At 44.2% G+C, this 26,517-nt stretch overlaps 1 protein-coding gene across 6 annotated transcripts in view; it reads right to left on the bottom strand.

The window, feature by feature from the left end:
* Nucleotides 1-26,517, bottom strand: part of MAJIN (membrane anchored junction protein) — a 169,961-nt gene that overhangs the window by 102,339 nt on the left and 41,105 nt on the right. For 5 of the 6 annotated variants that reach the window (XM_045007060.1, XM_045007061.1, XM_045007055.1 and 2 more), the window contains 5 exons: nt 19,360-19,405; nt 18,686-18,761; nt 5,216-5,341; nt 3,844-3,875; nt 1,693-1,802 (listed from right to left, as the gene is read on the bottom strand). In XM_045007060.1, the coding sequence (XP_044862995.1) occupies nt 1,693-1,802; nt 3,844-3,875; nt 5,216-5,341; nt 18,686-18,761; nt 19,360-19,405 (390 nt within the window). The remainder of the gene's footprint in view (nt 1-1,692; nt 1,803-3,843; nt 3,876-5,215; nt 5,342-18,685; nt 18,762-19,359; nt 19,406-26,517) is intronic. The other variant, XM_045007058.1, reaches the window with a different exon arrangement.

The raw sequence follows: 26,517 nt of genomic DNA, 5'->3' as shown, positions 1-26,517 counted from the left end.
CTCCCTGGGCTGCTTCTCTGGCCTCTCTGGCTCCAGTTGCTACCGCTCTGCTCCCAGGGCAGGGCTGCTCTGCAGGCTGCTTCTGTGACTCTGCTCTGAGCTCTCACCTGCTTCCTGGGCTGCTTGTCTGGCCCCTCTGGCTCTGGTTGCTGCAGCTCTCCTCCCAGGGCAGGGCTGCTCTCTCTGGGCTGTGCCTCTGGCTCTCTGGCTGCAGCTCTGGCCCCTCTGGATCTGGCACAGCTCTGCTCTCCAGCTCAGCTTGGGCCCCTGCTTTCTTCTTAGCTCGGCCCCACTCTGTCTGACTCAGGCAAATTCCTGTTCACACGGAGGACGGGACCCACCCTGGCCTTCTGTCTCCTTGATTAGCCGGCCCGCCCTGTCAATCAGGCTGACCTGGAGCATTGGCCTCTTGCCATTGTTCCTGGGGACTGTCAGTCTCAGGGTCCTGATTTGCCATCGATCCCTCCCCTTTTAGTGCTGGGAGCTAGCAACCAAAACACCCCCACTGAACGTTAGCAAGGGGGCAACAGTCCCCTTACACTTACACTTACACCAAAGTACTAAATATGAAAATGAGTACCTCTAACAATATACAAGAGAGAAACAAATTCCCTGGAAAGGGAGAACATTTGCAGAAGCAAGCTACCATGCTCCAAGCACCAATCACAGTTGGTAAAAAGGAACTGAGGAGGATCTGGGTAACTCCGCCCTTTTTACCATCATGCAGCAGCATAAGGCAGTGGAGAGTGAATGTTCCATCCTGACAGGTACTGCTAAGTGAAAAAATTCTGACTCTGGAGCACAGGACATGCACATGCCTGAGGTGGAATGGACATGCGCAATCACTTGAAGAACTGACAGAGGGTCTGGCAGTCCCTTTATACCATGAGCTGGCAGCATGAGAATGCGGTGGGTACGTATGCCACCCTATAGGTACTATTATAGGAAAAAATCTCTCCAGCTTCAGTGCACTGGGAGTACACATCCCTGAAGTGGAACTGATGTGTGTAATCACTTGATGAAGAACAAAGGTTACAGGTTATTTTTTTTCATCCCGAACAGAGTGTGAATCTTCCTGACTTAGAAATATGGAGCTGTGGTAATAGACAGACAGACAGACACACACACACACACCTTAAAAGACCCCAAATTACTTTGAAAACTATACATTCAAATTGGAGATATGCCATAATCCTTCAGTAAGTGGCAGCGTTTAGTTGTGCTGCCCCAGAAGCAGACCATGAAGCAGACTGGAACTCAGAGCCACAACATGTCCCTAATTTCTCCTTTGCTCTGGCAGAGAAGTAATCTTTACCAGTCCTTTACACTGTGAAGAATGCTTCTCCTTCTGCATTGACCCAGCTGTGCTGGCTGGTTAGCTCTACACACCATCTGCATAGAAGGGGCAGTAGTGGCTCCTTCTCCCCTCTGAAGTGCTACTTATAACATGGGTTGCTAGTGCAGAGGAATAAAAGAGGAGCCTTATGTCCCCTTACTCTCCTGCAGAGAAACATAAAGAAGTAACAATCTTGCCCTAAATACTGACAAATCCAATTAAATGTGGGTGGAAGGTTAAAGATCAACTGGAACAACAGCTTGCACAACAATGGAATCATGGGAAATCTAATGATATATTAAAACTGTAAATGTTAACACTTGAGGAATACTAACAAGCTTTTTTAGTCAACTAACCTATCCATACATGGCTTTGCATGTGAAATTTCTGCTGGATCTTCCACTCTTCTCCACTTCACTGTTGCTTCCGTTTCAATATTTTCTATCATTTCAATTCTATCCTTGACCTTTAAAATATATTAAACTTTAAATGTTTCTGTTCCTTTTATTTTTAATATAAAAACTCATTTTTCAAGAAAAATATAAATATAAGCTTATCATTTTACCTTTACTGATTCAGCTTTGTATTTTTTATAAATGTCTGGCTCTTTATCTTTAAATAGAAATATTAATTTAAATTTAAATGTCAATGGAGTGATTATATACTTATATTATTTCACAGAACTTTCAAAATATAATACATGATGAAAACCCAGAAACCATTAATGTACAAAATACTAAACTCTCTAGCCAAACAAAAGACAAGACACTCTAGACAACCATGCTCAAATCTGCTTAACACAGGGAGTTGCTACAATATGGGATTTTAGAGATGGTGGGGACAGAGAGTAAGGGCCTGACTTTTAAAGTCTTTCAGGTGCCTAAAGATGCAGACAAGCACCTAGTGGGATTTTCAAAAGCACATATGCATTGATTTCAACATGAGTTAGGTGCCTAAATACTTCTGAAAATCCCACTAGGCATGTTTCTGCATCTTTAGGCACCTAATTACCTTTAAAAATCTGTCCCTAAGGCCCCACTCCTACAAAGCACTTCAGAATTAGCTTAATTTTTTCCTCTAATGTACAACATATTTAGTATTTAGGAAAGAACTTCATTACTTTATTTTAAAAATATTAATGAAAGGCAGATTCAACTCACAGAAAACCATTAAACAGATCAATTTAGAGTCAATGTTGGACTTGTGTAGTAATCTTTGTACAAAATATGCCTTGTGAGATATCATTTAAAATTAATAACTCACTGGTCAATAATGTCATAGTGAAATGTATGTGTAAAGTTATAAACATAAACTGAAATTAGGTCTGACGTGTTTACCAGACAAGTCTGAATAAACCAGCTTTTCAAAGACAAAGGACAAGCTTATACCTCTAACCAGATGTCAAAGTTGATAAGCTATTCTTTGGCAAGAAATGGGGGGCAGGAACAAACAGATCTGCATTTTAGCAAACAACAGCATGGAACCTCTTTCACCACTAAACTCCTTGTCTCTGTCCTCACAGCAGGAATGAAGTGTTAGGGGTAACCCTCTGTAAAATGCATGTCAAAAGGGGACTGGACTATAAAAGGAAGAGCAAAAACACCCCTCGTAACTCTCCTTATCACCTAAAACAACAAAAGAAACAGCTGTTGGACTATGGGAGCAGATCCTGGCCTGAGAATTTAGTCAGCAAAGTTACTGGGAGCATATGGTAAGGGACTGCACCTTGAATCAAATCTAGTTTAAATTTTAGTACTAAAAAACATTTTATCTTTTTTTCTCTTGCAAATACTTCTGGTTTTAGTGCCTTATACTTGTACTCATTAAAAACCCATATCTTTGTAGTTAAACAAACTTGTTTTATTCTTTAATCAAAAATAATCCCATGGTGTGTCTACACTGAATTGCACGGGTAACTACATTTAAAGTAGCAAACTGTTAGATACTGAGGGGCAACAGACCTCAAATACCTGAACTGTCCAAGATAGGGCTGGACAGTGCAGAACATACATTTTTCGGGGGAGGGAAAATTTGTTTCTAGGAGTATGTTGCAGTCAACCTGCAAGTAGTAACCAAAGCTGCTGGAAGCCGGAGTGTGGATGGTGTGCTGCTGACAAGCTGCTGGAGTCAGAGTTGCTGGACCAGGGCTGTGGCTATACACAAACACTCAGGGTGTGACTTGCTGGCAGGCTGACTGTGAGCAACCCAAGCTGGAATTTACAAGAGCAAAGCATTGTGAGGCACCCGAGGTTGCAGAGCAGGGGCAACCCAGTCCCGCACTGGTCTGGATTACAACCCAGAATATCAGACCATTGAAGACAATGGATTTAGGATCAGGCCTGATTTGCTTAAAAAGGTAAACACATGCTGTCTTGTTGAACTGACAGGGGAGAGATATGGAGTTGTTGGGGTCAGGAGGTTGCAATGTAATAATTTCAAGCAGTATGTTTTTCTACATTCCCTTCTCTGGCCCATGTACCATAAAACACAAAGAAAACATTACTTACAAAGTTACAAGCATCCATATTTACTTCTTTTCCTGTAATATATAATACAGTAAATATTTAGGAAAGAACTTCATTACTTAATTTTAAAATATATTTACTGCAGCACAGCTTAATTTCATGGAATTAAACAAGCAATTTAGAGTAAATGTGGGATTTACGTACTACATGCTGAAACTGATAAATTGGCATATAGTCTGGGTGAAAGCAGTCTTTTGGAATTAGAACTCTAGCCGATAAAGCAGGGGTGGGCAAACTTTTTGGTCTGAGGGCCACATCGGGGTATGGAAATTGTATGGCGGACCATGAATGCTCACGAAATTGAGGGTAGGAGTGTGGGAGGGGGTGAGGGCTCTGGATGGTGGTGCGGACTCTGAGATGGGGCTAGAAATGAGGAGTTCACACTGTGGGAGGGGGCTCCAAGTTGGGGTACGGGCTCTGGAGTGGGGCTGGAGATGAAGGGTTTGGGGTGCAGGCTGGGGCTCCAGGCTGGGACCAAGGGGTTCAGAGGGCAGGAGGGGGATCAAGGCTGGGGCAGGAGTCAGAGTACGGGGGAGAGGTGTGAAGGCTCCTGCTGAGCCTCATCCCCCACACTCAACCCCCGCCCCAATGAGCCCCACTCCCTCTGCACCTGGACCAGCCACCTGCACCCAGATCCCCACCCTACCAAGCCCCAACCATTTGCACCTGGATCCCCACCCCGGAGTCCCATTACCATTGCACCCAGATCCCTCCAACCCCCTGTGCATCCAGATCCCCTCTGCATCTGGATCCCCCACTGAGGTGCCTGCATCCAGACTGCCCCACACAGAACCCTCGCAACCCACACCTGGATCCCCCCACACTAAGCCCCTCCACATTTGGATCCTGCCTTGCTGAACCTACCTGGTGCACCTGGCACAGAGGGGCAGGGCCCTGGAGTGCTTCTGGGGCAGGCCCCATCCTTGCACTATGTCAGGGTTGGGTGCAGCCTCCCCACTGAGTCCATGTTGGGGGTGGGGCAGGTAGCTGCACAGTGATCTCCCACCTCTGTGCAGCCAGTGGCCTGTGCTCCCCAATGCCATGCTGGAGCCTCCACATTTCTTTGACAAATAAAATTTGCAGAATTTTAAAATACTGTGCGCAGAATTTTAATTTTTTTGATGCAGAACACCCTCAGGAGTAAACTGTTATACACCTAGACACCCAACTCCTACACAGTGGCTAGGTGGAAGGCAAGGTCAGGAAAAAGCAGCAACTGTCTCAACTAGTATTTCATGGGAAAGCCACCTTAGAATAGGAAAAGTCAGTTGGTTTCACATGTGACAATTGTGTCATGCTATAATGGTATACATTTCTTTTCAGTATTTCTTTAACCGTAACCTTACAAACTTACCAACAAATATACTTTGCTGAAATGAATTGAGTTCAACATACATAGTGCAAACATGAGGATATGGAGCAAGAAATGTATCCCCATGTTTGAATCTCAGTTTTGATACTCTCTCCCATTTACTTAAATCTGGATAGTGGAGTTAAGGCTTTAAAATGTAACATTAAAATGATATAAGATGAATAAAAATCATTTGGCTAAATCTCCATTCACTGCTTCAAAAGTGTACCTTTATAAACCTATTGTGACAGACCCAGGCCAGTGGGGTACAGGAGTCTGGTAGAGGGCAAATATACTGGTCACTGGATGAGTAGTTTTCTGTTCCCTGAGTGACCAGAGCAGGGGCTGCACTAGAGTAATCAGGAACCTGCTAGAACCAATTAAGGCAGACAGGCTGATTAGATCACCTGCAGCCAATCAAGGCAGGCTAATCAGGGCACCTGGGTTTAAAAAGGCACTCACTCCAGTCAGGGAGGGAGAGCCAGAGGAGAGGAAGTGCGTGTGAGGAGCTGGGAGCAAGAGGCACAAGGAGCTGAGAGTGAGAGGGTGTGCTGCTGGAGGACTAAGGAGTACAAGCGTTATCAGACACCAGGAGGAAGGTCCTATGGTGAGGATAAAGAAGGTGTTTGGAGGAGGCCATGGGGAAATAGCCCAGGGAGTTGTAGCTGTCATGCAGCTGTTACAAGAGGCACTATAGACAGCTGCAATTCACAGGGCCCTGGGCTGGAACCCAGAGTAGAGGGCGGGCCCGGGTTCCCCCCAAACCTCCCAACTCCTGATTAGACACAGGAGGAGTTGATCCAGACTGTGGGGAAGATCACTGAGGTGAGCAAATCTGCCAATAAGCACAAGACCCACCAAGGTAGAGGAGGAACTTTGTCACACTATATAAACGTATGTACCATACTCTTGTACATTAATTTATATGTGTATTTATAAGAAAAATTCTATACAATCAGCATTTTTTTCTTTTATCAGTGGTTTGTGTTTTCACCCTAGATTCAAGCAGCTTCTTTACTAGGCCCTAGTCCTGAAATCCTCACTCAAAGTAATATACCCGGCATCTCCATGAAGACAATCAGAATAAACCCTTGAATGTTCTTCATTGAAAGTAACACATTTGCATTTTAAATTAAAGTACCTTTCATAAGTATAGTATCAAATGTACAGAATTGACTTGTTCAAAATGTGATTTAAAATAGTTATTTACCTTATAACAACTGGTTCTTCAAGATGTTTGTCCATGTGAATCCCGCTCTGGTTGTGCATGTGCCCCAGTCATGCGAGATGGGATTTTAGCCAGAAGTGTCCACATACCTCCTCATCCCAGGGTGAAAAAGGCACTGGGCCTAAACATCACTTAGTTACTTCACCAGCACAGACTCTCCATGCTATATAGGACTCTGTGGTAGTGACGAAGGAGGTAGGGTCATGGGATTCACATGGACAAAACATCTAAAAGAACCACTTTTTACTTTACGGTGAGTAAAGTGAAGACTTGAACTGGTCTTCAAGTACTTGTTCATGTGGATCACACATCTAGTGATTAGCTAGAAGTCAGATCTAGCAACCCCAACCATGGAGCAGTGTTGGATAAACACACGTACTGAATTCCACATTGCTCCCCTACAAATCTCTGAGATTGGAACATTCCTCAAGCATGCAAATTTAGCTGCTTTGACTCCAGGTGAGCGGGCTTTAACACAGAGGGTGAAATTCATAGATTCTAGGGCTGGAAGGGACCTCAAGAGGTCATCGAGTCCAGTCCCCTGCCCTCATGGCAGGACCAAATACTGTCTAGACCATCCCTGATAGACATTTACCTAACCCACTCTTAAATATTTCCAGAGATGGAGATTCCACAACCTCCCTAGGCAGTTTATTCCAGTGTTTAAGCACCCTGACAGTTAGGAACTTTTCCCTAATGTCCAACCTAAACCTCCCTTGCTGCAGTTTAAGCCCATTGCTTCTTGTTCTATCCTTAGAGGCTAAGATGAACAAGTTTTCTCCCTCCTCCTTATGACACCCTTTTAGATACCTGAAAACTGCTATCAGGGCCCCTCTCAGGCCTGGTCTACACTAGGAGGTTATGTCGAATTTAGCAGCGTTAAATCGAATTAACCCTGCACCCGTCCACACAACTAAGCTATTTAGTTCGACATACAGGTCTCTTTAGTTCGATTTCTGTACTCCTCCCCGACAAGGGGAGTAGCGCTAAATTCGACATGGCCATGTCGAATTAGGCTAGGTGTGGATGGAATTCGACGTTAATAGTTCCGGGAGCTATCCCACAGTGCACCACTCTGTTGACGCTCTGGACAGCAGTCCGAGCTCGGATGCTCTGACCAGCCACACAGGAAATGCCCCGTGAAAATTTGAATTCCTTTTCCTGTCTGGCCAGTTTGAATCTCATTTCCTGTTTGGACATCATGGAGAGCTCAGCAGCACTGGCAGTGATGCAGAACTCTCCAGCAGAGGTGTCCATGCAATCTCAGAATAGAAAGAGGGCCCCAGCATGGACTGACCGGGAAGTCTTGGATCTGATCGCTGTGTGGGGCGATGAGTCTGTGCTTTCGGAGCTGCGCTCCAAAAAACGGAATGCAAAGACCTACGAGAAGGTCTCCAAAGCCATGACAGACAGAGGATACAGCCGGGATACAACGCAGTGCCGCGTGAAAATCAAGGACCTGAGACAAGGCTACCAAAAGATCAAAGCGGCAAACGGACGCTCCGGATCCCAGCCCCAGACATGCCGCTTCTACGAGGCACTGCATTCCATTCTAGGTGCGGCCGCCACCACTACCCCACCACTGACCGTGGACTCTGACGATGGGATAGTGTCGACGGCCGGTTCCTCGGAGATGTTCGCGGACGGGGAAGATGAGGAAGCAGATGAGGAGGACGAGGCAGTCGACAGCGCTTACAACGCTGATTTCCCCGGGATCTCCTCATCACCCTCACTGAGATCCCCTACCAACCCTCCCCAGCCGTTAACCTGGACCCTGAATCAGGGGAAGGATCAGTCGGTACATGCTTTAAACATGTAAACATTTATTTTTAACAGAGCAGGAATATTAACTATGTGAAAAGAAGGTCAATATATATGGGGATAGAACAGAAATCCTCTTGGGAGATCTCCACGAAGCTCTCCTGGAGGTAATCGAAAAGCCTCCGCAGGAGGTTCCTGGGGAGAGCGGCCTTATTGGGTCCTCTGTGGTAGGACACTTTTCCGCACCAGGCTATCAGCAGGTACTCTGGGAGCATTGCCTCGACGAGCATGGCGGCATAGGCCCCTGGTTTGTGCTGGCTTTCAGGCAGCATGCGGTCTCTATCTCTGTCAGTGATCCTCCTCAGGGTGATCTCGCTCAGGACGTCCTGCTTTGAATTAGGGGAATGTTAGTATTGGGAATGCTTGACTGTTCCTTTACATTACAATAAGCGTCGGTTTACAGCCATGTGGTGGAGGCGGTAGAGGGGCAGCATACAGGGATCTTTCCCGGGGACAGCCGCGAGGGGGTGGAACAGGGGCAGAGTTCATGCTTTCCGGATTGCCGGCAGCAGGAACTTGCAAACGCTATGACCATTGCTTTGAGCGTGAAAGGAGGGCACTACTATACATTAAGGTTTAAGCAGCCAAAAGTCTACGGCTTACCATGTGTGCCTGCTCCACGAATTCTGCTGTCCTGCCCCGCTTGTCTGATCTCCAGTGCAAGACCCCAGGCAATGAATGCGAAGGCCGAAAATTCGAACTTGTCCTGAGTGCACATGAAATAGGTGCTGTGCATGGTCTTGTTCACAGAGACAAACTAGACTATGTTCATTCTTCGCAAAAATGTATCTTTGTAAGGAATTCACTCCCTTTTTCCCATCACACAGCTGCGACTGTTTCCCGACCTGCCCCGGCCCCCTCACAGAGGCTGGTGCAGATTAGGCGGCGAAAGAAAAGGACACGGGACGAGATGTTCTCTGTGGCGGCACAGCAGACCCAGTGGAGGGAGAACATGTCTCAGTACCAGCGCTCACACAGTGAACGGGAGGACAGGTGGCGGCAGGAGGACCAGCAGGCGACTCAAACACTGCTTGGACTAATGAGGGAGCAAACGGACACGCTCCGGCGCCTTGTGGATGTTCTGCAGGACCGCAGGCAGGAGGACAGAGCCCCACTGCAGTGTATCTGTAACCGCCCTCCCCCGCCACAAAGTCCCATACCCCCCTCACCCAAAGTAACAAGAAGGAGGGGCGCCAGGGGCCATGAAAACTGTCACTCCACCCCTGCACAGTGCTCAATTAACAAAAAGCTCTCATTCCCTAAATTTTGAGAAGTCCTTTCCTTCCTGCCTCACCCAAGCCCCCATCCCAGTTTCATCCCCTAACTGTCTAGGTGATAATAAAAAAGACTTTTCTGTTAATTACTGTTTCTGTCATGTTCTTTTAGAGGAGGCTGTGTTTCAAGGGGGGAAGGGAGTTGGTAATTGGACAGGTCAGTCACCTTTACCAGGGTACAGACACAGGGGCAGGTTCAGCAGCAGGTCACACACACAGTGCAGTCTCTAGGCACCCTGGTCAGTCTGGGAGGTTGTTTTCATGTTCTGCTTTGGGGGTGTTATGTGACTTTGTGGCGGGGGAGGGTGGTTAGAGATCTTATGCAGCGGTCCTTATCCTGGATCACAGAGCCACGCAGCAGCTGATCTGTAACCGTCCTCCCCCACCACAAAGTCACATAGCCCCCACACACAGAGTCCTGAGAAGGAGGGGTGGCAGGCTCCGTTGAAACAACCAGTCCGCCACTGCGCACCGCTCTAGGAGCAGGAGCCTGTCATTCCTTGAGTTTAGAAGCGGTCTTTGCAGCACTATACACCCTACCCACCACAGTCTGCGTCCCAGTTTTAACCCTTTACCGCGAAATCAGTACTAAAGAAAACGGTGTTTATTAACAAAGTTCCATGTATTTTATTTTCAAACGTGTGTTGGAAGTGGGGGAACGGGGTGAACGGGGTATGTAACTGCAGAGGATAGTCAACATTAACTGGGTAAAGAAACGGGGGCAGGTTCAGCTTCTCTGTAAACAAACTTAATAGTCACAGGTTACCCTGCTCACTGAGGAACCTAGCTTTCAAAGCCTCCCGGATGCACAGCGCTTCCTGCTGGGCTCTTCTAATCGCACGGCTGTCTGGCTGGGCGTAATCAGCAGCCAGGCTATGTGCCTCAACCTCCCATCCCGCCATAGAGGTCTCCCCCTTGCTCTCACAGAGATTGTGGAGCACACAGCAAGCTGCAATAACAATGGGGATATTGGTTTCGCTGAGATCTGAGCGAGTCAGTAAGCTTCTCCATCTCCCCTTGAGACGTCCGAAAGCACACTCCACCACCATTCTGCACTTGCTCAGCCGGTAGTTGAAGAGTTCTTTGTCACTGTCCAGGGCGCCTGTATAGGGCTTCATGAGCCAGGGCATTAGCGGGTAGGCTGGGTCCCCGAGGATCACTGTAGGCATCTCCACATCCCCAACAGTTATTTTCTGGTCCGGGAAGAAAGTACCTTCCTGCAAGCGTCTAAACAGACCAGAGTTCCTGAAAACACGCGCGTCATGAACCTTGCCCGGCCATCCGACGTTGATGTTGGTAAAACGTCCCCTATGGTCCACCAGTGCTTGCAGCACCATTGAAAAGTAGCCCTTTTGGTTAATATACTGGCTGGCCTGGTGGTCCGGTCCCAGGATAGGGATGTGAGTTCCATCTATAGCCCCACCGCAGTTTGGGAATCCCATCGCGGCGAAGCCATCTATGATGACCTGAACATTTCCCAGGGTCACTACCTTTGAGAGCAGTAGCTCAACGATTACGTTGGCAACTTGCATCACAGCAACCCCTACGGTAGATTTGCCCACGCCAAAGTGGTTCGCTACTGACCGGTAGCTGTCTGGCGTTGCAAGTTTCCGAGAGTGCTATGGCCACTCGCTTCTGCACAGTCAGGGCTGCTCGCATCCGGGTGTCCTTGCGCTTCAGGGCAGGGGACAGGAAGTCACACAGTTCAAGGAAATTGCCCTTATGCATGCGAAAGTTTTGCAGCCACTGTGATTCATCCCAGACCTGCAGCACTATGCGGTCCCACCAGACTGTGCTTGTTTCCCGGGCCAAGAATCTCCGTTCCACAGCATGAACATGACCCATTGCCACCATGATGTCCACGGCGCGGGGTCCTGTGCTTTGTGAGAGGTCTGTGCCACTCTCACACTTCATGTCCTCACCGCGCTGCCGGAGCCTCCTCGCCCGATTTCTCAGCATCTGACTGTGAAAAAGGTGGACGATAAGGTGCGAGGAGTTGACAACGGCCATAACTGCAGCGATGATCGCAGCGGGCTCCATGCTCGCAGTGCTGTGGCATCCGCGCTGTCACTGACCAGAAAAGTGCGCGAACAGATTTCCCGCCGGCGCTTTCATGGAGGGAGGGCGGGAGTGACGGTTGAATGATGACAGTCGACACATATTTTCCCCCAGCAGGCATTGGGGGCTCGACCCAGAATTCCAATGGGCAGCGGGGACTGCGGGAACTGTGGGAAAGCTGCCCACAGTGCACTGCTTCCAATGTCGACGCTTGCCCCATTAGTGTGGACTCACAAAGTCAAATTACTGTCCTTAGTGTGGATACACACGTTCGACTTTGTAAGGTCGGTTCCACAAATTCGAGTTAAGTAAAATCGAACTACTCTGGTAGTGTAGACATACCCTCAGTCTTCTCTTTTCTAAACTAAACAAACCCAATTCTTTCAGCCTTCCTTCATAGGTCATGTTCTCTAGACCTTTAATCATTCTTGTTGCTCTTCTCTGGACCCTCTCCAATTTCTCCACATCTTTCTTGAAATGTGGTGCCCAGAACAGGACACAATACTCCAGTTGAGGCCTAACCAGTGCAGAGTAGAGCAGAAGAATGACTTCTCATGTCTTGCTCACAACACACCTGCTAATACATCCCAGAATCACGTTTGCTTTTTTTGCAACACCATCACTCTGGTGACTCATATTTAGCTTGTGGTCCACTATAACCCTTAGATCCCTTTCTGCCGTACTTCTTCCTAGACAGTCTCTGTATGTGTGAAACTGACTGTTCCTTCCTAAGTGGAGCACTTTGCATTTGTCTTTGTTAAACTTCATCCTGTTTACCTCAGACCATTTCTCCAATTTGTCCAGATCATTTTGAATTATGACCCTATCCTCCAAAGCAGTTGCAATCCCTCCTAATTTGGTATCATCTGCAAACTTAATAAGCGTACTTTCTATACCAATATCTAAGTTGTTGATGAATATATTGAACAGAGCCAATCCCAAAACAGACCCCTGCGGAACCCCACTTGTTATACCTTTCCAGCCGGATTGGGAACCATTAATAACTACTCTCTGAGTATGGTTATCCAGCCAGTTATGCACCCACCTTATAGTAGCCCCATCTGAAATGTATTTGCCTAGTTTATCGATAAGAATATCATGCGAGACCGTATCAAATGCCTTACTAAAGTCTAGGTATACCACATTCACCGCTTCTCCCTTATCCACAAGGCTCGTTATCCTATCAAAGAACGCTATCAGATTGGTTTGATATGATTTGTTCTTTACAAATCCATGCCGGCTATTCCCTATCACCTTACCACCTTCCAAGTGTTTGCAGATGATTTCCTTAATTACTTGCTCCATTATCTTCTCTGGCACAGAAGTTAAACTAAGTGGTCTGTAGTTTCCTGGGTTGTTTTTATTTCCCTTTTTATAGATGGGCACTATATTTGCCCTTTTCCAGTCTTCTGGAATCTCTCCTGTCTCCCATGTATTTCCAAAGATAACAGCTAGAGGCTCAGATACCTCCTCTATTAGCTCGAGTATTCTAGGATGCATTTCATCAGGCCCTGGTGACTTGCAGGCATCTAACTTTTCTAAGTGATTTTTAACTTGTTCTTTTTTTATTTTATCTTCCAAACCTACCCGCATTCACTATATTAGGCATTCTTTCAGACTTCTCGGTGAAGACCGAAACAAAAAAGTCATTGAGCATCTCTGCCATGTCCAAGCTTCCTGTTACTGTTTCTCCCTCCTCACTGAGCAGTAGGCCTACCCTATCCTTGGTCTTCCTCTTGTATTGATGTATTGATAAAAAGTCTTCTTGTTTCTCTTTATTCCTGTAGCTAGTTTGAGCTCATTTTGTGCCTCTACCTTTCTACTCTTGCCCCTGCATTCCTGTGTTGTTTGCCTATATCCATCCTTTGTAATTTGTCCTAGTTCCTATTTTTTATAGGACTCCTTTTTATTTTTTAGATCATGCAAGATCTTGTGGTTAAGCCAAGCTGGTCTTTTGCCACATTTTCTATCTTTCCTACCCAGCAGAATAGCTTGCTTTTGGGCCCTTAATAGTGTCCCTTTGAAATACTGCCAACTCTCCTCAGTTGTTTTTCCCCTCAGTCTTGATTCCCCTCAGATTTTGGTAAGCTCAGAGAGAAGGTTGTTGAGAGCTTTATAGATTTCACTAATATCCACCATAGGCACTGATTCCATGGGTGCTCTGGAGCACAAAGTACCCATGGAAAAAAAATAAGGGGTGTTCAACACCCACCAGCCACAGCTGTTCAGCAGGCCCTCCAATCAGCTATTTGGTGGCTGGCAGGAGGCGCTCGAGGGATGGAGCGGGAGTTTTCAGGGGAAGGGGCACAGCAGGGGAAGGTCCTCTGGGGAGGGGGCAGAGCAGAGCGGGAAGAGGTGGAGCAAGGGTGGGGTTCAGAGAAGAGGGTGGAGCATCCACTGGGAAAAATAAGTCAGCTCCTGTGATATCCACACCAAAACCAGGGAGGATATTGTGAAAGTAGAATGAATTATATTGTAAAAATAAGAATGGATTAAACAAATGTTGTATGTACCTTTAAGCAGAAATAAGAAATGTTAAAATACAGGTGCCAGGAAAAGAAACATTAGGCATAAACAATGGTGCTAATGGCGAAACATTAACAGAAGATCGGTAATAGTTAGTAAGGAAATAAGATATGCATGCCTAGCCCAAGTAAACTTATCAGATTCTGCTTCCTTTGTTATCTTGTTAAGTTCTCGCCCATTTATCTGCATAAATAAGATAGTTTGTGTCTTGCACGGTGTTCACATTATCGGGGTGTTATTAGCAGAGCGCTGTGCTAATAAAACAGAGTGGTCTGACAAACTGTGAGTCCTGAGTCTAACTTTGACAATATTATGGAGGTTATTTTAGAGAAGATGAAAAAAGATGGCTTGGACATGGCTCACTGCAAGGAACAAAGCTATGACAACTGCGATAACATGCCAGCACGACACAAAAGGTGTTCAAAATCAAATTGAGCAGGTAAATCAGCACACATATTTTGTCTCATGTGCTGCCCACTCACTGAATGTTTTTGGAGAAGCTGCTGCAATGATTGTTCCAAATTGTTCTACTTTTTGGAATTGTTCAAAGATTGTGTACCCTGTTTTCCACTTCTATTAATCATTAGGGTGTGTTAAAAAAGCAAATGTGCATTTACATTAAAATGCCTAAGCACAATAAGATGGTCTGAAAAGGTAGAAATCAGGTGTTTGATACTTTAGACAAGATCTGGCATACAATCATATGCCAGAATTTATGCTGAAAGCAGATAGCTTGCAAATGAACATTTCAGAGTTTGTGTTTCTTTTTTTGGACAAGATATGGTAACTATATCATAAAAAAAAATGTTGTGAGAAAAAAATTGCAGAGTCCAGTTCTTCACAGTTAAACAGCTTGCAGTTTACTTGGTGGCTTTTGAGATGCTTTATCAGAATTACAGTCTTCTGGGTTCATTGCAAGTAAGGAAGCTACTGCTTCACAGGCTGAAACATTAAGAATATCCACACAGTCCAAAGAAAAACCATTTCAGAGAAGGGAAGTAATGCCAGGTGAACTTGCAAAAGAAAAAAGGTCACCTGATCCTGAAAAAGTTTCTGAACACAAGGTTTTCAACTCCCTCTTAAACACAATATTAATCACAACTGGACAATAGGATGTGTAAGTAAGATAGAGTGAGAGAAAGATTTGCTTTTTAAATGGACAAGCAGCAAAGGTCTAAAGAGGCATGCTCAAAACATAGCAAGCAGCTGCCCTAAGGATTTAAATTCTGAAAGTGGAAAGGATGAGACTGAGCTCTTAGCTACATTCACAAAAGGCTTTTAAATGAGTTTCCCTAAAAAGGGAAACAGCACTGCATATTTTTTGCCATCTTCCTATAACCATGGCTGCTAATGAAAGGAGTTTCAGCAAGCTAAAATTAATCAGGACCTACCTAAGAACATCCATGGGGACAGGAAAGGCCAAACTATCTGGCAGCTGGTTTCTATAGAGAATTAGGAAACAAGGCATGATATTGTTTCAGAGAAGGCTAGGAAAGTCTCTTTGTAAGACTAAATTCTCAAATAAAAATTCTGCAACAGAAGACAAACATAGGGACAGATCCTCAGTTGATGTAAGCTGCATAGCTCTCTTGACTTCAATATTGATTTATGCCAGCTGAGAATCTGGCTCATAAATTCCACATACCAATAATATAAATTAAACAAGCTCCCATAAATGGGCTCACTGAATTTATTTTGACACCAAGCAAAGGATACAGGGAAATATAGTAAAGTGTTCTGTAGCAAACAGATGTAAATTATCAAGATTTCCAATCATTATTCGAATGGCTTTCTAAAAGATTTTTAAAAAATAGGGAGGGATATTACAATATTAACAGTATATGCAAATGTCTATGTGAGTGTAGGATTTGTTTATTTATTTATTTTTTGCAGCTGGAGGTAGGTGGGGCTCAGATTTGAGTCCTCAAACCAGGCCGAGGCAGAACATCTGGCATATGGCACTACCAGAGGACCGAAATGCTTTAGTTAAACTAAAGACATTGGGCTCAGCATAAGAGTGTTAGGGCATTAAATTCCACTCAACGATATGCAGGTCAGATTAGATGATTTGATGATCCTTTCTGGCCCTAAACTCTATGAAGCTATTGAAGTTCCATCTCTCTGCCATGGGTGGTAAGAAGAAACTGAGGGCTGCTCTACCTTTTATGCCCTCCAAAGAAAGGTACAAGGTAGTGCAAAGCACAGGTGATGCCTCAACCAAAGCTGCTGGCCAAGAAAATTCAACCTCAAAAGCATGGAGCAGAGGCACAACAGAAGCAGAATCCATATGGATAAATACTCAAAGAACAGTGCAATTTCAGGTGTTGCTAATATTTACTTTTGTGCATTTCAGTGTTTCTCAATCATTGGGGTTGTGGCCTGACATCCTCTTCCCCCCAGTGAGATCACAAAAGGTAATGGAAGTTTTCATTATAATTCTAAAACAAAGAAAATAAAATTTTGAGAATAACTTTAGGTGGTCAAAACCTTAAAAGTTTGTGAGGTCAAATGTATTAGTAGAGGTTGCATTCTATTACATGAATCATAGAATCATAGAATCTCAGGGTTGGAAGGGACCTCAGGAGGTCATCTAGTCCAACCCCCTGCTCAAAGCACGACCAAACCCAACTAAATCATCCCAGCCAGGGCTTTGTCAAGCCTGACCTTAAAAACCTCTAAGGAAGGAGATTCCACTACCTCCCTAGGTAACCCATTCCAGTTCTTCACCACCCTACTAGTGAAAAAGTTTTTCCTAGTATCCAACCTAAACCTCCCCCTCTGCAACTTGAGACCATTACTCCTTGTTCTGTCATCTTCTACCACTGAGAACAGTCTAGATCCATCCTCTTTGGAACCCCCTTTCAGGTAGTTGAAAGCAGCTATCAAATCCCCCCTCATTCTTCTCTTCGGCAGGCTAAACAATCCCAGTTCCCTCAGCCTCTCTCATAAGTCATGTGCTCCAGCCCCCTAATCATTTTTGTTGCCCTCCGCTGGACTCTCTCCAATTTATCCACATCCTTCTTGTAGTGTGGGGCCCAAAACTGGACACAGTACTCCAAATGAGGCCTCACCAGTGCTGAGTAGAGGGGAATGATCACATCCCTCGATCTGCTGGAAATGCCCCTACTTATACAACCCAAAATGCCATTAGCCTTCTTGGCAACAAGGGCACACTGTTGACTCATATTCAGCTTTTCGTCCACCGTAACCCCTAGGTCCTTTTCTGCAGAACTGCTGCCTAGCCATTCGGTCCCTAGTCTGTAGCAGTGCATGGGATTCTTCCGTCCTAAGTGCAGGACTCTGCACTTGTCCTTGTTGAACCTCATCATATTTCTTTTGGCCCAATCCTCTAATTTGTCTAGGTCCCTCTGTATCCTAGCCCTACCCTCCAGCGTATCAACCACTCCTCCCAGTTTAGTGTCATCTGCAAACTTGCTAAGGGTGCAGTCCACACCATCCTCCAGATCGTTAATGAAGATATTGAATAAAACCGGCCCCAGCACCGACCCTTGGGGCACTCCACTTGATACTGGCTGCCAACTAGACATGGAACCATTGATCACTACCCGTTGAGCCCGACCATCTAGCCAGTTTTCTATCCACCTTACCGTCCATTCATCCAGCCCATACTTCTTTAACTTGCTGGCAAGAATACTGTGGGAGACTGTATCAAAAGCTTTGCTAAAGTCCAGAAATAGTACATCCACTGCTTTCCCCTCATCCACAGAGCCGGTTATCTCGTCATAGAAGGCAATTAGGTTAGTCAGGCATGACTTGCCCTTGGTGAATCCATGCTGACTGTTCCTGATCACTTTCCCCTCCTTTAAGTGGTTCAGGATTGATTCCTTGAGGACCTGTTCCATGATTTTTCCAGGGACTGAGGTGAGACTGACTGGCCTGTAGTTCCCTGGATCTTCCTTCTTCCCTTTTTTAAAGATTGGCACTACATTAGCTTTTTTCCAGTCATCCGGGACCTCCCCCGATCGCCATGATTTTTCAAAGATAATGGCCAATGGCTCTGCAATCTCATCGGCCAACTCCTTTAGCACCCTTGGATGCAGCGCATCCGGCCCCATGGACTTGTGCTCGTCCAGCTTTCCTAAATAGTCCCGAACTACTTCTTTCTCCACAGAGAGCTGGTCACCTCCTCCCCATACCGTGCTGCAGAGTGCAGCTGTCTGGGAGCTGACCTTGTCTGTGAAGACAGAGGCAAAAAAAGCATTGAGCACACTAGCTTTCTCCACATCCTCTGTCACTAGGGTCCCTCCCTCATTCAGCATGGTATATTTTTACTTTAAAATGTAAAGTTATGAAAATTATTGATTTCAAATAAGGGGCCACCACCCTCGAAAAAGATTGAAAAGCACTGCGTGCACTCAAATAATAATTCTGCAACTGAAGACAAACATAGGGACAGCTGATGTAAACTGCATAGATCTATTGACTTCAATATTCATTTATGCCAGCTGAGGATCTGGCCCATAAATTCCACAGCGCAATAATATAAACCATTTCCCACAGACTGGCTCACTGAATTTATTTACTTTCACACTGAGCAAAGGATACATGGAAATATAGTCAAGTGTTCTGTAGCAAATGGATGTAAATTATCAAGATTTCCAATGATTACTCGAATGGCTTCCTGAAAGATTAAAAAAATTAGAGAGAAATATTAAATATTAACAGCATATGCAAATTTATACTGTTGAAATAATTTTAACAGTGTGGGGACATTTTTGTTTTAAGAGTCTGTTAGTCAATATCACTGGTCACAGGTTCCTGCAGATGCCCAAAAGCCCATCAGACCTGCAGGATAATAAGCAGCTGATATACACACAATAGCACAACCAGTTCCTTATCAAAGAATAAAACAACTGAGATTCCACCCCAAAAGAGGCCCAGAATCTGAGGTGGGCTCACTGAGAGAGACCAGAAAGGGAAGAGAGGTGCAGCTAGCTCCATGAACATGACAATTTCTATTTTTTAGATTTGGTATTTATTAGGTATATTTCTATATTTAAGGTGGAATCTTAAAACTTTGCATTTACAGCTGACACTTGTGGTTTGGATGAAAACTACAGTATAAAGTTTCTTAGCTGGTAATATATTTGTCAACCTCAATCTGTAGACCAAAAACGTGTTTTTCTCTGGGAATATTTCATTTTTCAGAATACTATTACCCTGTAATGAACAAAATATTTATTGAGAGGAGCACCCAGTGTAAAATTTAGATAACCTACCTCTAGTTCCTTGGCAGTATTTTCATTGTTGTCTATATCATCACTGCTGTGACACAAACAAAAAATATATTTAGCCTCACAAAATGAAAGACAAGATGGAGCACTGTAATTATTTCCATAGTGATAAAATGTCTCAGAGGAATCTGATTTCACATGGAAAATATGAAGCAGAGACAAATGAATTCTTAAAAGGTGAAAGAACAGTTATTTACCTCTCAGTAACTCTGGTTCTTCAAAATACTATGTTCTCAAGGATTTCACTCTTGGCATGACTGCACCCAATGCGCACAAGGTTGGCGCTTTTTTTTTTTTGGCCACTAGTGTCCACTGGGACCACAACCCCTCCCCAACTGAGGGCATAAAATTCAGAGTGGGTCCAACCACCCTCAGTTCCTTTGCCAACACAGAATCTGAGAGGAATAGGACTCCAAAGTAGCAGAGAAGGAGGGGGGTATCATGGAACCCATATATACAACATATATCAAAGAACCACAGTTACTGAAGGATAAGTAACTGTTTGTTTGTTCTTCAAGTGAATGTCCATCCACATGGATTTCACTCTTGTTGACTAACAGTTATCTGTTTGCTTGCAGGTGGGTTCTAGGAGTCCTACTTAAACAATGCCTGCAGGACAGCCATACCAAAAGAGGCATCCAATCTGTAAGCTTCTGCCAAGAAACATTGTCTTGTAAAGGTGTGGACTGAAATACATGTAGCTACCCAGCAGATTTCAGACACGGGCATTTTTCAAACAGGCAACAGAGGCTACCTGTGCTCTAGTGGAATGAGCTCTAATGTGGCTAACGGAATCTATTCTTACTAGCTTGTAGCATGTTCTTATACAGGTGGAGACTCTCTTTGATAACCTCTGAGATAATACTGCTTGACCCTTAGCTTTATCAGCAAAGGCCATGAAAAATCTAGGTGTGTTCCTGAATGATTTTGTCTTGATAAAGTTGTCCGACAATGCCCTTATACATCAAGTGTATGAAGTTTAGTTTCCCTTGCTGTTAAGTGAGTTTTGGGGAGAAAACTGGGAGATGGATGGATTAGTTCCTTTGAAATGTTAAAACAACTTTGGACAAGAATTTGGGATGTGTCCTGAGAGTAACCCTGTCTTTACAAAGCACTGTAGAAAGGGCCAGGAGGGCCTGCATCTGCCCTACCATTCTAGCTGATGCAATGGCTACTAAAAAAGCATTATTCATTGATAGGTGGTATAGACAGATGATTAGGGAACATATTGCTAAGGTCTCAAAGGGAGATTGTTTGATGTCAAGGGAAAAGTATTGAGATGCTTAAATAGAATACCTCTTCCAACTTAGCTTTATAAGTCAGTTTGGTTCAGGGTTTCTTGTTTTGGAGCAGAATGTTCCAAACTTCAGCGGAACAGCTTCTTTTAGTTTGTCATCCAGCCAATATCCAGTCTTTCAGTTGTAAGGAAGCTGGGTCCTGATGCAAGATCCAACTGTTGTTCTGGGAGACTGTCAGGCAGAACTAGTAGGGTGATGGAAGGCTGTGCTAAAAGGTTTGTCAGATCCCAATACCAGAACTGGTTGGCCTATACTGTGGTTATCATAATCATCTATCCTGCATCTTATCTCTATTTCCTCAGAACCCTCAGCATCATGGAGATCAGTAGAAAGGCATATACCAACCTTGATATCCAAGGAATGAAAAAGGCATTTATCAGGAAGCCTGGGCTTGCACTCTCTCCGGAACAGAATGTTGACACTTCTTGTTATGGTCTGTGGTACAAGTCTATTTCTGGGCATCCACACTTGCAAAAGATGTTCTGAAGGTTTGATTGTTAGACCACTCCTGGTTGTCTAAGAAGTGCCTGGTGAGTTGATCAGCTTAGGTCTTTATAAGGAAGAGAAGGTGCAAAGCCACCGGTGTGATTTGCTTTGGAATGCACCAATTCAATAGTCACATGGTTTCCTGAGAGAGTGGAGATGACCTTGCTGTGGTGTTGTCGGTCAGCACATGTGCTGCAGATTGCTGGAGAAGAGGCAAGAATCAGATGCATGTCAGACCGATGGCTCTGAGCACAACAACGTTTATGGGGAGGCAAGCCTCTTCAGAGAACCATAGGCCCTAAATCTGAAGGTAATCTAGATGAGCCCTGATCCCTGACTGGAGGTATCCATCACCAGAATGTTGGTAGGAGGAGGTACGCACTTTAAGAGAGTCTTTCCATCAGTTTAATGAGGTCAGGACTTGTTGTGGGACCATGACCAACATGTCCATGTGCTGCTTGCTGGGTAGATACACTGATTTCAACCACCGTTCCATAGGGCACAGGAGAAAAAAGCCAAACAGCATCACATAGGTGCATGGGATCATAGGTCCCAAAAGTCTGAGTCATATTCTCACTAATGTTCTTGGGTGGTCATAAAGTTGGTTGATAACTCAGATGAAAATTATCTTAAATGCTTATGGATCAATATCCTAACAGATAAAAACCAAGACAGGCCATTAGTTGGTGTCTGCTATAAACCACCAAATCACACTAGGGAAACTACCTCACTGTGCACCTATATGTAGTTTTATGGGGGGGGAAGCAGTGTGATAATGGGGGAACTTCAGCTTGAGGTTTCATGTTGCCAGTACTAAAAACATCCTTGGAATTTCTAAACATTATAGATGATAATTTCCTAATTCAAAACATGTTGCAGTCAACACAAGTGAATTCTTTATTAGACCTCACCCTAACAGACAAAGAGGAACTGATCAGAGATCTAAAAATTAATAGTAGCTTAGGTACAAGTGATCATGACTTGATCACATTTATCATGTGCAATCAGAATAAACTCCATACCAGTAATACATATACTTAATGCTTTAATAAGATCAGTTTCACAAAGCTGAAAACAATTATGAGCCAAATCAGTTGGGAGGAAGAATTTAATCATAAACATTTGAATGATAATTGCAAATCATTTAAGAAAACCTTACTAGATGCCAAAGAAGCCATATCCTCACAACTGAGGAAGAATGCCCTGCTGGCTAAAAAACAACCTGGTTTAGAAGGAAAGTGAATGCAGATATAAATAATACATAGCAAGTAAAAAAGGGGGAAGTTGATAGTAATGAATATAAACCAGAAATCAGGAATTATAGAAAATTGATAAGGGAAGCCAAGGAACACAAGGCCAAATATATGGCCAGCAGAATTAAGACACCTGATGCTGAGAGGTCAGTACCAAGAGAAACACAATCTGCAGATATAGTCACACCACTTGTGTCATTTTAGTGATTTGTATCAGGGCACCAGAAGAGGCCTTCTCAGTCTTCTGGCCCTTGGAAGGTTGAACCTGAGACGAGTTAGAAGTCTGATGATTCTTGTGTCTTAGCTTTCTAGGTGCCAGAGGCTATAACCTGATCCTTCACTTATCCTTTGGGTGGTGCTTCTTTCTGCCTTTGTCAGAAGATACAAATGCTTGAATAATAGTAGATCAATGGGGCCTTTGAGTAGAGTGCCCCAGGAGCACAGGATGGGGTCTTGACGAAGTGGGCATTCACCCACGAAAGCTCATGCTCCAATAAATCTGTTAGTCTTTAAGGTGCCACAGGACTCTTTGTTTCTTTTTACAGATCCAGACTAACACGGCTACCCCTCTAATACATAACAAAGAATCAAATTCCTATATTTATATAGTTAATTAGCTAAACAAAATAAATAAACTGATTAACAATAACCCTAAATAACTCCAGCACCGAGCATAGAGAAAAGGCAGGCATCTCACTGTCATGAGTGATAAGGAGGAACTAAGCGATGGTTGGGCCTGCTCTGCCCTTTATGTCTTGGGGAAGGTCACAAGGACATATACGGCACAGTTGCAACTGAAATAGACACCGCTGGCCAACAGAATCTGATCTCACATGCATGGGGCACATGCGCATGAAGAATGGAATCCATATGCATAATCACTTGAACAGAAAATCTTCATAAATAAAATACATTTTTAAAATCCCAATTCAGAAAGGGCCAGATCCCAAGGCCCTTGACCTAAATGGAAAGACATATTAACTTGAGTCTACTCTGGATCAGGCCCTAAAAGAAAATATACTGATTTCTCCTCCTTGCTGCTTAGGTGACAGCAGTGGAAGCTCTGAGAATCCAAGAACAGTCTCATTGTTCTCAGTTCCAGTGCCTGACACCACAACATCATCTGTCAGTGGAGATGAGCAATTACAGAAGAAGTCCTTCTTGGCCCCTGCAGCCCCAGAATGAGGCATGCTGTTGCTCTATGGGGAGCTCTATAGAGTGCTCCATCTCTATAGAGATGGAGCACTTGCAGTGCAAATGGAATCTTCTGTGGAATAAGGCTGTCAATATAGCAAGCAAACCTCTACTAAACATGTACCAATAGATTTTCAGAGGCTTGTAACTTATCTAGAGACAGCAAAAGGCACATCCTTAACACTAGGGCAACCTATCAAATCCCTGCTCCAAACAATGGAGGCACTAGAGCTTCTCAGTTAAACATTTGTAAGACTATTTTAACATGAATTAACGTCTTTCTCCTTAACTTCATTCTTGTAAATAGCTGAACTACTTGATGAAAGTTTCAAAAAAGTCTGAGGCAGATACTCAACAGGAAAATTTCAGAAAAACATCTGCTAATCTTTAAAGTTATAAGCAACTGAAAACAAGGCCTTATAATGGAAAGTGTTAGGCAATCTTAACTACAGTAATAGGTATGAGCTCCACCAATAATAATAAAAGGGCAGTGTCCTCAACTCATCTGGAAGAGAGAGCATGAAGACCATTTCATAGTCTCGGATGACTCCCTCTGGCCATGCTCAGTCTGGTGTTAATTAACTTTGAAGATGAAATATCCAGTCCTACATGACCAAAAATAGAACTGTTGCAGTTTGGAACCTTCAGAAGTGGTGCTAGTGCTTAGTAAATGAAGAATCTCCCAAAATCCTCATTTTGAGATAGCAGTACAATCAGTGATTTCCCTACACCCCCCCTGAATTTTCCCAACACCCCACCCCAGTTTTGTGAGCTAGTTACATACCAATTTAGTGACTGTTTGGAAATCTGAATTTAAACTGAAACATTAATACACACTTTAAAAGCTTATACAGTGTATGATAAAATATGTGTATCTGAAAAAGTATAATAATTTGAAAAGTATGAACATAGACTAGCTTCCTTATACAGCTGTTTTTTATGATGTCAGTGCATTCATTTCGGTGATGTTGGCCAACCTAATAATTTCAAATGATGATTTGTAAGCAAAGTCTAAATGAGCTCTCCCTGACAGCTAGTGATGAGCTGGGGGCTAAGGCTTCAGGGCCAGATTATATTTACATTCACACTTAATCTACCTAGGTATCCAGCAGACAGCTGTGTTGTTCAAGTGATAGATTTTGGCTGGGGTTGGGTTACAAACCACTTGAATGTGGGGGGAAGGGGGGATGAAATGTTGTTCTTATTATATGAGTAAAGGGCAGTAGAACTGTGCTTAGTCTGATGATTTGAAGGCATCGAGAGAGAGGGTGGGGACCTGTCCCTCTCCACTGTTTAAAGACAGAGCTGATTAGGCTCCAATAGATACTTTTGTTCTGTTAAGTGACCACTGCAGCTGAAATCACTGACAATCAGGTCTAAGTGCTTAGTCCTGTTGTGGGGACAGTGTTCCTGTGGGGACAGTGTTTTCGTGTAAGAGACAGCCCAGACTGCACTAGCAGCGAGGTTCCTGCACTGAGGGCTCAGCTGAAATCACTGAGAGCTGGTGGAACCTCAAGAGACCAAATCGCAGAGGTCACAGTGGTAGGTGACAGCAGAATGTGACTGTGCAGGGCCATTGGCAACAGAGTGGTGGAGTGAACGGTGGCACAATGAACAGCCGTGGCCAGAGCAAACTGTGCCTTTTTGTCCCCCACCTGGAAGGTGTACTCACGTGAAAGCACCTCTGAACTCTGAGTCTCCACTGACCAAGGACAACACCGGTGAGTGGAGTGCGGTGGAGGGAAAAGTGAGGGGCACGTTAAATAAACATTTGTTTGTTGGACTATATTTTAGTCACTTTGCTCCAGAATGCTAGATTTGTGACTGGGAATGGAAACTTATATAAATATGTTTCCCAGTAGGCCAAGATTTTTAAAATGCAGTATTTGCCAAGGTTGTTATCTCACATTGTTGCTATCTTGGGAGGTCATTATGTTGGGGAGTTTCTGTACTAAACATTTTTATTATAATTAATTTTTTACATAAGACTGGTCATACTGGGTCAGACCCATGGTCCATATAGCCCAGTACCCTGTTTTACAACAATGGTCAAGGCCAGGTGCTTCAGAGGGAATGAATAGAACAGGGAATCATCAAGTGATCCATCCCCTGTTGCCCATTCCCAGCTTCTGGCAAACAGGCTAGGGACACTCAGAGCATGGCGTTGCATCCCTCTCATCCTGGTTAATAGCCACAGATGGATCTGTTCTCTAGGAATTTATCTAGTTCTTTTTAAAATCCTGTTATAGTTTTGGTCTTCACAGCATCCCCTGGCAAAGAGTTCCCTGGGTTGACTTTATATTGTGTGAAGAAATACTTCCTTTTGTTTTTTTTAAATCTGCTGCCTATTAATTTCATTGGGTGACTGCTAGTTCTTGTGTTATGTGAAGGATTAAATAAAATTTCCTTATTCACTTTGTTCGCACCAGTCAAGATTTTATAGACCTCTATCATATCCCCATTAGTCATCTCTTTTCTAAGCTGAAAATTCCCAGTCACTTTAATCTCTCCTCCGGTTTCATACCCCTCATCATTTTAGTTGCCCATCTCTGTACCTTTTCCAATTCCAATATATATTTTTTATGATGGGTGACCAGATCTGCACACACTATTCAGGGTGTGCATGTACCATAGATTTATATAGAGGCAATATGATATTTTCTGTCTTATTATCATAGAATCATAGAATCTCAGGGTTGGAAGGGACCTCAGGAGGTCATCTAGTCCAACCCCCTGCTCAAAGCACGACCAAACCCAACTAAATCATCCCAGCCAGGGCTTTGTCAAGCCTGACCTTAAAAACCTCTAAGGAAGGAGATGCCACCACCTCCCTAGGTAACCCATTCCAGTGCTTCACCACCCTACTAGTGAAAAAGTTTTTCCTAATGTCCAACCTAAACCTCCCCCTCTGC

The sequence above is a fragment of the Mauremys mutica genome, chromosome 2 (assembly GCF_020497125.1).
Source record: "Mauremys mutica isolate MM-2020 ecotype Southern chromosome 2, ASM2049712v1, whole genome shotgun sequence".
Taxonomy (NCBI): domain Eukaryota; kingdom Metazoa; phylum Chordata; order Testudines; family Geoemydidae; genus Mauremys; species Mauremys mutica.
This window is presented reverse-complemented; position numbering and strand designations above follow the sequence as displayed.